General features: G+C 34.7%; 1 protein-coding gene across 2 annotated transcripts in view; it reads left to right on the forward strand.

Moving 5' to 3' along the window:
• Positions 1-15225, forward strand: part of LOC121425934 (sterol O-acyltransferase 1-like) — a 29797-nt gene that overhangs the window by 11231 nt on the left and 3341 nt on the right. For both annotated transcript variants that reach the window (XM_041622045.1, XM_041622044.1), the window contains exons 5-10: positions 2799-2906; positions 7705-7860; positions 9196-9416; positions 9863-10086; positions 12082-12309; positions 13460-13555. In XM_041622045.1, the coding sequence (XP_041477979.1) occupies positions 2799-2906; positions 7705-7860; positions 9196-9416; positions 9863-10086; positions 12082-12309; positions 13460-13555 (1033 nt within the window). The remainder of the gene's footprint in view (positions 1-2798; positions 2907-7704; positions 7861-9195; positions 9417-9862; positions 10087-12081; positions 12310-13459; positions 13556-15225) is intronic.

Raw genomic sequence — 15225 nt, forward strand, 5'->3', positions numbered from 1 at the left:
GGTTAGTGCATCTGCCTTGTAATGCGAGGGTCCCTGGATCGAAACCCATCAGGATCTATTTTTTTTTCATTTATTAAATTTGTCTCATTTTGCGTGTAACCCCCATAAGCCAGTTTGTGGTTCCATTCTGCGCATGATAAGAAGTTCATTTGTACTAAAGTGACATGATTGTTTTATATTTAATGAGATATTAGCAACAACCTTGATGTCTTGATTTTTCTTTTGAATTGTGCGTTTTTTATGCGTGTACTAGCAACTGGTATTTCAGAGTTGGCCAAGTATTGTTATAAGAACATGCTGAACGCATTCCAAATACCTCCATCAGTGTTCATTGCTTTGCTTTCTATTCACTTGGTCTATGCAATTTCTCCATCCTGCTATGTAAGACATGCTTGCATAACATCTTGCAGTGAAATCTACCTATCGTAATGTAAGAAATGAAAGGTCATTTGGTCATGATTGTTCATGAGGTAACCAAAAATCTAGTCTATGGATACTGATTTAAATTTTTCAAAACTGGATTCTAGATTCTTGCTTTCATCACCACTGCTCACTATTTCGTGTTATCACTTGCTAAATTTGAATTGTCATTCTTTAGAAAAGCAAGTTTTTTTTACAATCTTATCTTTCAAATAATGTCTTTCAACAGTATTCAACATGTCCTTTCATTAATAAAACTGCGCTTAATATCATGATGCTCATATTGATCTGCATTGACATGGTGATCATTATAAAAAAATAGATCATAATCATGAGATTCACAGACAGATCACCTAATTCGTCCGTAAGACGAATTAAAATTCTAGTTGTTTATTAAATTCATTTACACATATAGGCTGGAGAGACCGACATGTAGGCTTTCATAAGAGGGTGCATAGAAATTTATTATAGTTCTATTTGACACACACATATGAACAAAAATGTTGCCACACAAAAATTGACAAGTAGAAATATATATATAAGTAAAAGTTTGATTGGAAAAGGAATGTATTCTATTTAACTTGTGCTAGCGTAATAGTATACAAATAATGCATGCAGCCGAGTGCGTTATTGGAAATGCAGAGCATGCGAGGTTTCTTTAGATAGATGCCACACTGTGCACGAGCCGCTTGCGGCGAGTGCCCAGTGTGCATCATCTGAAGAAACCGAGCTTTCTCTGCATTGATTTTTACGCATGACAGAGTGAGTGCATTATTTGTTTTATAAAATAGCAACACAGAAACAAATTCTTAGAAAGTTACAGTAGGCCTACAGTTTTGTTGGACTTCTCCCGGGACCTCTACCGCACTGGTTTGCTCGAGCGTGCAATGTCAATTTTCGTTGCGCACCTTTTGCACTGCCGTGCAATGCACCAAAAAAGTTGGATGTCATGTGACGAGTATTGGCCAATCACGATGCTTAAAAATACAGAGCTATTTTATAATAGTGTACAACTTTAGGCCAAAGGTGTGGGGATGCATGCCTCCTATGCCCCACCCCAGGGCATGGATCCATGCCTGTGACAAAGAAAGACAATGAAAACTATATAAAAGAAAATTGTAACCAGAGAATGAAAGAAGGAAGTAAATTATGCCATTGTGTTAAAGGTTATTAGTTGGTTCTTAAGACAATAGTAATTTGATGTTATATCCTGTCACAGAAGTGCTATATGAACAGTAAATTGTTTTAAACAAGGAAACTAAAACCATCCTGTAACAAAACTGAATGGAAATGTATACGTTGTTTATGTGGACTTTATCATTAGATGTTATTGTGAGCCAACTTGTATTTAGCGTAGAATTGGTTATTTATGGAATTTAGAACCATTGCCTTCATTTAGAGTTTTAAAAATATCATATGTTAATTATTGATTATAAGGTTTATTGTATTCTGAATTTGTATTTTTTTACTGGTAATTATTATTATTTTTAAACAATTGCAATACTTTACAAGATTATTGGATAACAACCATGATGAAATGAGAGAGAGAGAAAGAGGGAAGGAATGACTAGGGCCCATTACCATTATTAGTGACTTTGCCGTTCAGTGGTAATTTTCCTGAAATCCTTTATTCTGATTGGCTGATGAGCATTGTTACCATGGTAGTCACCATTGGATAGCAAAGTTACCACAATAGTAACTTTTATGCAATGGAGCTCCAGGGGTCATTTGCTCTCATTGTACAATTTCAGTTTGTTGGGTTTTTTTTTTATTGTTGATGATATTGCAATGCAAATTTAATTCTAATCAATTTATAGTCCGTTGATGATTTCATTTTGTGCAATTTTGTTATCCAAAGGTTTCAATCATTAAACACCTATAATAAATATAGCTAGACATATCTGGTAAAAAAGAAACCCTACTTATCCTGACAGCATTCTTTTCTGCCTCCAATCATTTTATTGAAATTTTGCTAGTTTTCTTTGTGTGATCATGTCAAAAGACGTCAAAAACATTTCATTAATCGTAAAATGCATCAATAGTCTGTTCATGTTTTATAGTCATCATACAATCACCAGTGTGTTTGCTCGTAGAGTGTCCATCTCACAACTTGGGGGTCAGGGGTTCAAATCCCGGCCGCATCAGACCAAAAGACGTTAAAAGATGGAGTTGCTGCTACCCTGTGTGGCGTTCAGCGATTAAAGGGATAGAGCCTTGTCGATCTGGTGCTGCACAGCGGCTGCCAGGCCCAAGATCAAATGGTGGGCAAAGCAAATTTTCTGAGTATGTCATTTCATGTCTATTTCGAACAATAAAATATGGATTTTCATCATCATCATAACTTGTTTTCACCAGCTTTGTTTTTCTCTCGTTTTCAGGATACTTTTGAAAGACAAGAATATACAGACAATCTACAATATTTTAGTAGCAATGTTAATCGTCATCATCATGAATACGTTCACAACAGATTTACTAGAAACTGGAAGGTAAGTTGTAAAGTGTTTTTACCCCCAACATTCTCAGAAGGATCACCATTCAAGACATCATTCTCCATGAATAGAAGATTCAGTTCTGGCACCCCCCCCCTTGCAGACCTTCATATTCACAGCATCAGATCTCTGTAATATTTTTTTTTAGTAGCCTTCAGAATAGTGAACTGTAACCGCCAGATGTAGCTATACCTTTTTTTTCTGTATTTTGTTGTGTGTCTGAACATATATGTTACTTGTTGCTTGTCGCAATAATCCCAAAACGCAGCTCCTTGGAAGCTATACTGGGATGTCGATAATGTCATGTGCCAATAGAGGTGACAAGGTGCAGGATTTGGGTTGGCTCACATATATACAATAAAAATGAGCATGCAGGGGTGCGAGTAAAAACATGCATTGGTCCATTTATAGCATGTGGGACCCAACAGGAGGCTGCATCATGCTGATGATAGGTAGTGCAGCCTCTCTGAACGTAGTTGGGTTTCCATGGAGAATGACATGTCCTGGTAATCTGTTCCATATCCGTACTGTCCTAGGGAACATTGCATATTTGTATGTGTCTGTTGTAGCTTTGGTGTATCTCAAATACTCAAAGCAGGAGCTCCATCCTATATGTAGAGCATGCGGAGTGATCAAAAGTCAAGCTGTCCAAAATGTGATCATTATAGGTTACGTCAACATCTCCAAATTTTTCAAGGTTTGAATTAGGTCCTGTCATTGTGATGGTCTTGAAAATTGTGTATACAGGTAATTTGAATGTAAATTGTAGTAGGGCGATTGAGAGGTCATTGAAGTAAAACTACAAAGTAGACTACACAGTATGTACATGTAAAACCTACATTCCTGAATTATTTTAACTTGGGATCATTGATAAATGATTAACAATAGTACTTTGGTCAATATCGTGGAAAGAATTCTTTCATGATTTGCAGGCCTGATGATTTAGTTGATAACGATGATTTCGTTAGATCCACAAAAATGCTTCCCCACTCGATTGCGACTGGTATTTCAAAGTTGACCAAGTACATGGTTATAACAACATGCTAATACATGTACTTTCAAAGTAGAAATGCAACAAATACCTTCATGGAGTGTTCATTGTGGTGATATTCTAGTCACCTGGTCTATGCGATTTCTGCACCCTGCTATGTAAGGCAAGCTTACATAATATCTTGCTTTGAAATCTGCCTATCATAATGAAAGAAATAAAAGGTCATTTGACCAAAATTGCCTATGAGGTAACCGTGAACTGGTGTATTCAGGAAGCTGTCGGATCCGAATGTTTCGTATTGACTGCAGTCGTTATTCTTTGTCAGAAACAAATACAAAGACCGACATGATAAAATTTACTCAATATCGTATCACAATATTTACAGAACCAAAATATCGCAAGCAAAAGTGCTGATAGCGGAGTTTAGCAGTGTAGGATAATGAACTGATCGGACTTTGCCCTGTGTAGTCATTAAGTAGATGGAACAGGACAGACAAATCCTATGTATGATCAGTTTTATTCTTCAAATTGGCAACACAGTATTTTTCTTGTATCAAACTTGCTTAAATGTTATCTCAAAATAAAGGATTAATATAGGTTAATAGAGCTTATCTTCAATATGAAATTCAATATTTTTGAAATTCACTGTGAAAAAAATTATATTTAGGTTGCAATTGCATTCATTGCCAATTTTAACTTTCTAGTGAATATATTTATTCAAATTTCTTTTTACCATCACCATTTATACTTGCATATAAAATGGGCACAGTATTGTAAGTTGCTTTTTGTCTTTTTCTGATGTATTTCAGAATATTTTTTAGTTGATCTGCATCACAGATGATTAGGCCAAACCATGAAAACACATGTACATGTGGGTTTAAATCTACATGTACAGCACTGAACACTTGTATGATTAGTTGCCCAATTTTTACAGTCTACATTATTTGAATTTATGTTGACTGTATTTCTCAATGTTGATTGAGCTAATGGATTGTCAACATCACATGGTTGACATATGGGTAATTTTCCCACACGACCCACAGTATGCAGGTGTGATAGTGTGTTTGATATTTGTCATCAGGGACAGTTGCAGGATGGGAATAGACCAGTTCGTAGTAACTCCATGGACAATTTTGGTCAAATGACCTTTCATTTCTTTCATTATGATAGGCAGATTTCAAAGCAAGATATTATGTAAGCTTGTCTTACATAGCAGGATGAAGAAATTGAATAGACCAGGTGACTAGAATAGCACATCAATGAACACTCTGAAGATATTTGTTGCATTTCTACTTTGAATGCATATTAGAGGATATTGTGCAATGTACTTGGCAAACTGTGAAATGTATACCAGTCATTCGTGGCCCATTTTTTTGTGTGGATGTAAATGGAAAATACAATTCAAAAGAATATATAAATAATCAAGACATCAAAGTTGGTGCTTATCTCATTAGATTTTAAAGCACCATGTCACTTTAGTACAAATGACCTTCTTCTGATCATGGGCAGAATCATCTGATCATGAGCAGTGGAACTACGAACTGGTTTATTTCTGAGGATGGTGCATTGATCTATTTGGTTGAGGTCTGACAAATCCTTTGCCCCCCCCAAAAAAAAAAATTTGAATGAATAAATAAAAAAAATATGTCAGTATGGCAGCTGCACGGTACACCATGTATTCCCTTTGTGGCCGTATGTTTGACCCTAAGAATGAATGAATGAAGGAATTAATTAATTAATTGATTAACAAACAAAGGTGATATAGAGAAATTGAATAAATACAAGTAAAATGAATAAAAAAATGATAAAACAAAATGAGTCAATTTGATATTTATGATTCAAGTATTTTTTTAAATTGATGATTGATAGGGTATAAGAATATGAAAAAGAGGGAAGACCTTTTTTAATCTTCTTTATCTTTAGCTGTGCAAAAATAAAGCACATTGTTGAAATATCCTTGAGTAATGTGGACACACATATTTACACTGTAGTTGAAACTGCAGGTGTACGTAGAAACTGAACTGCTTGGAATTAATTGATACCATTACGGAATTTCCAATTCTCCATTGACAACATTCTGTGTTTTATGTGTTATGCCCATAGCTGTATGTGAAGTGAAACTGATCCTCTTCATATAATATTTTTAGGAATAATTTATCTAGCGTATCTATCTGATTCAGTGTGAAAAGTCATGTAAATTTGGCATATCTGGTGAAAATCTATTCTAACTATAGCAACAAAAAGTATGAGCATCTACACGTTTGCAAACTAGTCATGAACACATAACCTGTTCTTTTCCTAAACCTAATTCAATACCAATACCAAAGTTACATTCTAAATAAAACACTATTGATAATATATTGATAATGATATAGGGTATTTATATTGGGCACATATCCACCTTGTTAGGTGCTCAAGGCTCTCCTATATTACCCGGCTAAGCTAGGCATTCATAGCGCACACAGCTTTTTAAGGAATTACTTCCTACCTTGATGATAAAGCTTGTGCAGTATTTGTCGCGATTGCTTTTGGTCATTATCAGTACCATGCTCCGGGTGTACCTTTACACTCATAAAATATCTTGCCACCTTGGTTAATTATTTATCAACCAAAACGGCAGATGCTTCAGAAAATAGAAATGACATGGCACTCATTCTGGCCTATAATTAACTGTAATAAGGAAATGAAAAAGAGACGATGATAATTCTATCAATATTATGATTAACTTTATTATCATTAATGTTTAACCTTTTTTTCTAGTTTCTTTTTTTCTTTTTTTAAAAAAATGAAAGTAACAAGATAGACATGAGATACTGAGCATGAGCGTTATGCTGATTTTGCAGCTCTGACCAATTTATCCTCTTTCTACCATTATTGTGGAAATTCATTCTTCACAATGTTTCTTTTGTGTAATTTATGAAACAACCTCCAATAGCAATCCCATTTTTATCTAATTTCATTCCATTCTTGGTAGTTACCCAGAGTTACAAAACTACCAATGTTAATTGTGTGATACCTTTCATTGTTATGATTAATCTTTAATTCCATCAGTCCTATTTTTAGTAACATGTTCAAATATTCAGTTATCTAATTGATTATTTCAAGTCAGAATATATTTTCGACCAGTTGATGGTCATTTTCTAATTTGCTAATTGGATTTGAGTGTCACTAATTTGTGTTTTGAAAGTCTATTTTTAATAATTATTTAGATATAATCTGATTATTTGAATGTCATTGATAGAAGAGAAAACAAATAATCTTATATGAGCGATTAAACAATCGTCTGTAGGGTATAAGATGTATTTTTTCATGCCGTGAAATTATCCCTTTGGTTTTTATCATAGCATGTCTGACCATTAGACAAAAAAACAAATGCAAACTTGATACAACCGAGCAAATGATTGCATTTAACCAGGAATTCAAATTGTCTTGAAATTAAATATTTTTTTTACTCTACACATTTTTGCTTGCTGTTGACAATTGAACATTTATTAATTTCAAATTTGGGTAGGAAGAGATGAATGTGGAGGAAATAATGATAATGATGATAGTAATCATTAGCCTGATGTTGATCATTATCATAATGATAAGAATAGTTATATAAAAGTAATAGTAATGGTGATAATGAAATACCTATGATGATATTATGTTTATGATGATGTTGCACTTTTCATGTTTTCTAGAATATAATACTTGATTTGCGAGACCCTAGAATTCATACACATTCCACTGAATACTTTCTGATAAATGAAAGATGGCAAGAAATTCCATCAATCTGTCTATCCCTCTATCTTTTCATGGCAGCATACGTCTAGACTTTGGTCTTCTTCAGAGAGCGTTCGGTCAGGCCCCCATTGTTCTGTGGACTTGGTTCTTGATGCAGATCTGGGCCATGTTATTTTTCTACGGTACCTTTCAGTACTGGGCACAGCATGGGTCTTGTTATTACACGCCCTTGAGGTACTTGGATTTATTGGATTCTTTTATGAGAAATCTTGTGTTTAGTTTTTGTGTGCAGATATTGATATCATTGGTGATTTGATTGATTGATTGATTGGTTGGTTGGTTGGTTGGTTGATTGATGGATTGATTGGTTGGTTGGTTGATTGGTTGATTGATTGATTGATTGATTAAATTGATAATTTGTAATTGATAAAGTTTTAGTGTAAATAGATGATGACGGTGATGATGATGATTTTGATGATGATGATGATGATGATGATGAATATGATGATGGTAATGATGATGGCAATCATAGTGGTGATGATGGAGGAGGCCAGGGGGAATGGTGTTTGTGATTTTGGTGGTGGTGGTGTTGGTGATGGTAATGATGATGGCAATCATAATGGTGATGATGGAGGGGGGGGGGGTAGTGTTGGTGGTGGTGACGATGGTGATGTTAATGGTGATGATGATGATTATAGTGGTGATGTTGGTGGTGATGATGATGATGATGATATCATTCTACTGTACCATTCAGTACTGGGCCAGCATGGGTCTTGTTATTACACCATCATTAGGTACTTGGATTTATTGGATTCTTTTATGAGATTGTGTTTAGTGTTTGTGTGCAGATATTGATATCATTGGTGATTTGATTGATTGATTAAATTGATAATTTGTAATTGATAAAGTTTTAGTGTAAATAGATGATGACGGTGATGATGATGATGATTTTGATGATGATGATGATGAATATGATGATGTTAATGATGATGGCAATCATAATGGTGATGATGGAGGGGGGTAGTGGTGGTGGTGGTGATGGTGATGATGGTGATGTTGATGGTGATGATCATGATGATAGTGGTGATGTTGGTGGCGATGATGATGATGATGATATCATTCTACTGTACCATTCAGTACTGAGCACAGCACGGGGCTTGTTAGTACACCATCATGAGGTAATCAGATTTATTTGATTATTTATTGTGTTGAGTGTTTTCTGTGCAGATAAATCTTATTTTGATATAATTGGCGATTGATTGTATTGTATTAAGTGTGATTGCAAAGAAATGATGATGTTATTTACAATGATGATGATGATGTTGGAGATGAAGATTTTAATAGGAATGATTGTAATGATGATGATAATACTAATTTTAGGATGTTGATCTTCATAAAAATAGTAATGATTTGCATTGATAACAGTCATACATTGTAATATTTCAATGTATTTGTTGTTTACCTAAGATGCAAAATAACATATTTCATTAGTTAATGTACATCCAGAATTATCAACTTGATGAAAGTTTGACCACCATTAATACAATGTTATTTTGTATTTATAACCAGATTGTACATTCCTGATGGTGTGTGGTTAGTAGTATACATCACCTACCAAGTTATCTTCCTCTATGTGCCGATGCAAGCCATCCTCGTCCATTCTCTTCCATTCGCATCCTCCATCATCATCACCACCGAGCAGCTCAGACTCCTCATGAAGATGCATGCCTTCATGAGGGAGAATGCTCCAAAAGCGTTGGCATGGAAACAACAGAGGATATCAGCCAATAGTGAGGAAAAGGGATCTTGTTTTTTTCTTTTAATGGTTGAATTACAAAAGTCACGGGGCTGCTTGATGATTTTTTTCTGTCTGTTGCATATTGCTGTTTAGGGGACAAGCCTTCCTATCTACATGTGCATGTATAAAACTCAAATAATGATAAAAAACATGAGTGACAAAGCATTGTATCGTATGTCATTCTCCTTTTTTATTTCTTGGTTAATGACCAGATATCATAAGAAGTATGAAAGAAATAAATATATCTATATATAGGAAGAATAACTGGAAATCTCTGGTAAGAATGATACTTTAGGGGATCTTTCACCACAGACAGATAAATGAGAGATAAAGAAAACAGGATTTGTCTATGTCATGCCAAAATATTCAAATTGTTTGCAAGTGCTAATGTGTGCAGTTGTGATAATAATCTACTATTCATTTTGTTCTGTGTGGCAGAATCCTCAAATGGCCATTCAAAGGTACCGAGAGAAGCACAATCGGACGATGGCGATGTAGATAACTCCGTTGCTAATGGCAACCATACTGAAGAAGCCTTGACTCCATGCCCCGATTTTTCTAAGTACCTCTACTTTCTCTTCTGTCCGACCCTCATCTATCGAGACTCGTATCCCAGGACAGCCCATATCAGGTGGGATGTCGTCAGAATAAATTTCCTCCAGGTAAGCATTTCCATGGTGATCTTTTCAATATATATCTCATTTTATGATGCATTATTTTTTCTTCCTGAGAGACAGAGTGACCATATATTGTTCTTTTGACTCCATCCCTTTTGAAGAAGAGCTACAAAAAAATCATATGATATCGAACAACAGTTCGACACATGCAGTTGTGTTCAAAAGTTAGTGAATCCCACAACAAAATGCACTCCTTCATACTGAGTGTTGAATATAGACAGCAACACTTCTTTGGCGAGCCCAGATAAACAAACTTTATTGAATGTATTATTTTATCACCTGACTTCACAATTAAATATCTAAAACATGGCAACTTGAGCACATAAAATATATGTACACTTTCTGGTGGGGTTCTGTAACTTTTCAGCACCACTGTAAAATACCTGAAAGAACTGACAGTCCTTAAGGACCTTAAATTGGCAATGCAATGAAAACAATAAAAATCAATGTTTTCCATTCAAATTGGCAATTTTTTAATGTCTCATTGCATTCTTTATCAATCTCTATTTATTTCTTATTCATAAACTTTGAAAACAAAAATACAGCAGTGGGAGTAAGGTAATAAAGTTGCCAATTTGAAGAAGAAAAGCCGATCAAGTATTGATTCAATCTTTAAAGGACAAGTTCACCCCAACAAAAAGTTGATTTGAATAAAAAGAGAAAAATCCAACAAGCATTAGGCTGAAAATTTCATCAAAATCGGATGTAAAATAAGAAAGTTATGACATTTTAAAGTTTCGCTTATTTTTCACAAAGCAGTTATATGTACATCCTGGTCAGTATGCAAATGAGGAACTGATGACATCATCCACTCACTATTTCTTTTGTATTTTATTACATGAAATGTGAAATATTCTAATTTTCTCCTCATTGTCAAGTGAAACAATGATTAATTCCTCCCTGAACATGTGGAATTTGCATTGTCTAATACTATATGGTTCAGTAAAGTTGGAATTTATCGCCAAATCTGTAAAAAGAAATGAAATATTGTATAATTCAAACAATAAAAAACAAAAGAAATAGTGAGTGAGGGACATCATCGACTGTCGCATTTGCATGTCACAGAGTTGTGCATATCACTGTTTTGTGAAAAATAAGCAAAACTTTAAATGTCATAACTTTCTTAGTTTACATCAATTTTGATGAAATTTTCAGCGTTATGCTAGTTTGGTTTTTCTCTATTTATTCAAATCAACATTTTTCTGGGGTGGACTTGACCTTTAAATTTCACAATTTGGACAGCATATGCCCTGGAGTAAACTCTTAGCTGTCATCTTTTGGTTCAAAGAGGCAAGCAGATACCAACATCAAACGACTCACAATCAGTTGTTTGTTTCTACTATCATTGAAAACACTCAAAGCAAATACTTGATTCAGATAAGAACTATGACTGTTGTACTAGTATCTGTTAGTGATATTACAAGGTCAGTTTCCTAGGTATTTACTTGTATATAATATCATTCCAATTGGTTTGAAGATTGCAGGGGGTTTTCTTGATCAATATTGATCAATATTGATTAATTGATTGACTGATTTATAACACTAGTCTGTTCTTGATGTTATTTTCAAATTATATTTTATTCTTGCATATTTGAATGATGAGATTGCTCTCTTTGGATAATTTTGTGTGCATTTTTAATTGAACATAGTCATTAATATAATAAAAATGTATGCAAAGCCAATAAATATAAATTATCTGTTCCTTGTAGTACTACATAAATCAACAAACAACAACAAAAAAATGTGAATCATGAATGAAAATACAGCCATTCTAAGGCTGACATAGTGAATTTACCATCACCAGCTAATGTGGGAGAATAATCTTCTCATTTTTAACGTTTGGTTATTTTAAATTATTTTGTTCTTTGTTATTTTCAAAAGAAATTATCACATAAAAAGGGGAACATAAATGGTCAATAGTATGAATAATACTCAAGTATCATCCAATGTTTGAATCGCCCTTCTCTTCTTTTGATCTAGGTCCTTGGATGTTTATTCTATACTTTCTACCTCTTTGACTGTTTCTGTATCCCGCTCTTCAAGAACTTCAACGAAGATTTATTGTCGATGAAGGGTTTGGCAAGAGCAATCTTCACGTGCATGCTCCCAGCTACACTCATGCTTTTACTTGCCTTCTTTGCAATACTCCATTCCTGGTTCAATGCCTTTGCCGAAATGCTACGATTTGCAGACAGGCAGTTTTACAAGGTAATTACAAATTTCAACTATTATATTTGGGGCAATGTACTCTTCTTAAGCCTTAACATTGTTCCTATAGTTGACCACATTCACCAGTGCTGGCAAGTACTGGTGCTGTCTCCTTCTGCCAAATCTGGCCAACCCATAGATTGAACGCAGTTAGATTATAATGCGTTTGGTTATATTTTAGAGACAGGCTTTTAACTATTTTTGTTTATTTGTCTGATAGTAATTACAAAATGTCAGAGCTACATCGATGCAGCATGATCAGTAATTGAAGCACCGTCTCCTTTAAGAATCATGCCTCATTCAAACTCACAGGCCCTTGTATCACAAAGCATAATTATTGATTATTGGAATGATCTTAACAAGTGATTGCATTGATAATTATATGCAATCAATTATACAAATCATAATACAATCAATCACTTTGCTTTGTGCGAGGAGACCTTGAACTGTGGGTCAACTCGGTGCAAGCCTCTTGACTTTGCATCTGAACTTTGTATGTAGATCCAAGAGACTTACCATTACTCTTGAAATAGTATGTGATGTCGATACAAAGGTATCTGGATAGATAAATAACACTGTAATCTCATCTTGCTCCTAATTAATTAGATAATGATGTAGTGGTTCGATTTACTTTTCAGTGCGTGTGTGTGACGCCATTCCTGATAGCAAGTTTTGTTTGTTTTTCAATCATTTTGTGGGGACCATTTAATGATCTGCGACCCAATTAGATGAAAATTTTGTGGCGTTTGAAAGAAATATCTTGATAAGAAACATCGTACTGGCCTGAAGGGTCATATGGAAACAGAAGTTGAAATTCACAGCAATCACGGGCCCTCATTTATGTTATGAAGGCATTTATTGAAAGCCAATTGAATTCATGTCTTACGATCCACTGTAACTTTGCACAGATGTGGCTGTTAATCCAATCTAAAGATTTTAAACAAAAATTCGTATTTCTATTTTTATTCTAGTATACATTTTAACAAAATATTCAAAATCCAATTCCACCCCCCCCCCCAAAAAAAAATGAAAATAATAAACACATTAAAAAATTGACATGACAACAAAGTTTCTGAAATCGCTGCAAGTCATCTAGGTTTATGGCTTCATGCATTTTACATTCTCTCTTTCTGGATTTCTCTTGCTACAGGACTGGTGGACATGTAAGAATTATTCCACATACTACAGAACATGGAACATTGTTGTCCATGACTGGCTCTATACATATATCTACAGGGACTGCCAGGTAAGCATTACGTTAGCATTCTATTTTTATTTTTGATAGAGCGGTTAATAAAAGATTAATATCACTTTATCACTGAGATATATGATATACATGTCAATAGGGTCATTGTTGAGTTGACAAAATAACCAGTGTGTTGGCTTAGTTGGTAGAGCGTCCGTCTCACAACCGGGAGGTCGGGGTTCAAACCCCGGCCGCGTCAGACCATAAGACTTTAAAAGATGGGAGTTGCTGCTACCCTGTTTGGCTTTCAACGATTAAAGGGATAGAGCCTCGTCGATCTGGTGCTGCACAGCGGCTGCGGCCCACGATCAATTGGGCAAAGCAGATTTTCGGAGTATTTCATTTCACGTCCATTTCGAAAAATAAATAAAAAAAAAAATTAAAAATTAAAATAAATAAAAATAAAGATGGAGTTTATGATATATGCCAAACTATTTTTTAAGAGACAACAGTATTCATTTTTAGCATATTTGTATTTCACCACAACCTGGTGTGTGTCTACAGAAAGTGTCAGATTCATTTTTATTCATTTTTTTTGTGGAGTGATGCATGATGACTCAAGGTGTCCCATAAGTCCTGTTTTATATACGTGCACAGATCCGGTCACATCTACCCTGCTTTTACAAAGACATCATTTGAACTCAATTTAATTGAACAATTGAAAAATGCATGCACTCTCCCAGCAAAAAAAAACCCCAAAGAAATCCTGTTTTTATGTTAACTCCCGTAGCAACTCAGCAGGACAGCGTTTTGCTGGTAAACACCAAGCTATTATATAACCAATTACCTATAGGAAACATTTTACATCTAAGTTAATCAGTCATAGTGGCTGACCTTACAGATGACAGTTATTACTCTCAGGCCTTTTCATCAAAGTGGGGATTCAAACTCCCAACCTTGCGATTATGAGTCCAATGCTCTAACCACTGGACCACATAGTACATCCAGCATTCTTTTGCCTGGTCTGTTTCTACTTAAAGGGGAATGAAACCTTTAAAACAAATAGGCTTGTGTAGAAACAGAAAAATCAAAGAATAAAGAAAGTTTGAGAAAAATCAGACAAATAATGAGAAAGTTATGAGCATTTGAATATTGCAATCACTAATGCTATGGAGATCCTCCCATTGGCAATGCGACAAGGATGTGTGATGTCACTCATGAACAACTTTCCCTTTGGTGGACTATAAAATACCCTCAAAATGTCTCTTTGCTTTTTCTTATGATGATACAAACTATCTATCCATGGTGTATTCTTAAAAATATGTATTACATGCCCTCATGTAGAAAGAACACATGATCTATGGATAGATGTGATAAAAGAGGCAATTCAAGTGAAATATATACTGAAGTAATGGGGAGAGTTGTTCACAAGTGACATCACACATCTTTGTCGCATTGCCAATTTGCTATCTCCATAGCATTAGTGATCGCAATATTCAAATGCTCATAACTTTCTCATTATTTGTCAGATTTTTCTCAAACTTACGTTGATCTGTTTCTTTGATTTTTCTGTTTTCACACAAGCTATCTTGTTTCAATGGTTTCATTCTCCTTTAAAAGCTTTCTTATGACCCTCACATTAAACATCTCGAAATCTTTATGATGCATCGTTCCTCATCTTTGTGTTTCTGCTGAGAGGTGTTACCCCCTCATCGCCTCAAATCATCCCA

Source organism: Lytechinus variegatus, chromosome 13 (genome assembly GCF_018143015.1).
Source record: "Lytechinus variegatus isolate NC3 chromosome 13, Lvar_3.0, whole genome shotgun sequence".
Taxonomy (NCBI): domain Eukaryota; kingdom Metazoa; phylum Echinodermata; class Echinoidea; order Temnopleuroida; family Toxopneustidae; genus Lytechinus; species Lytechinus variegatus.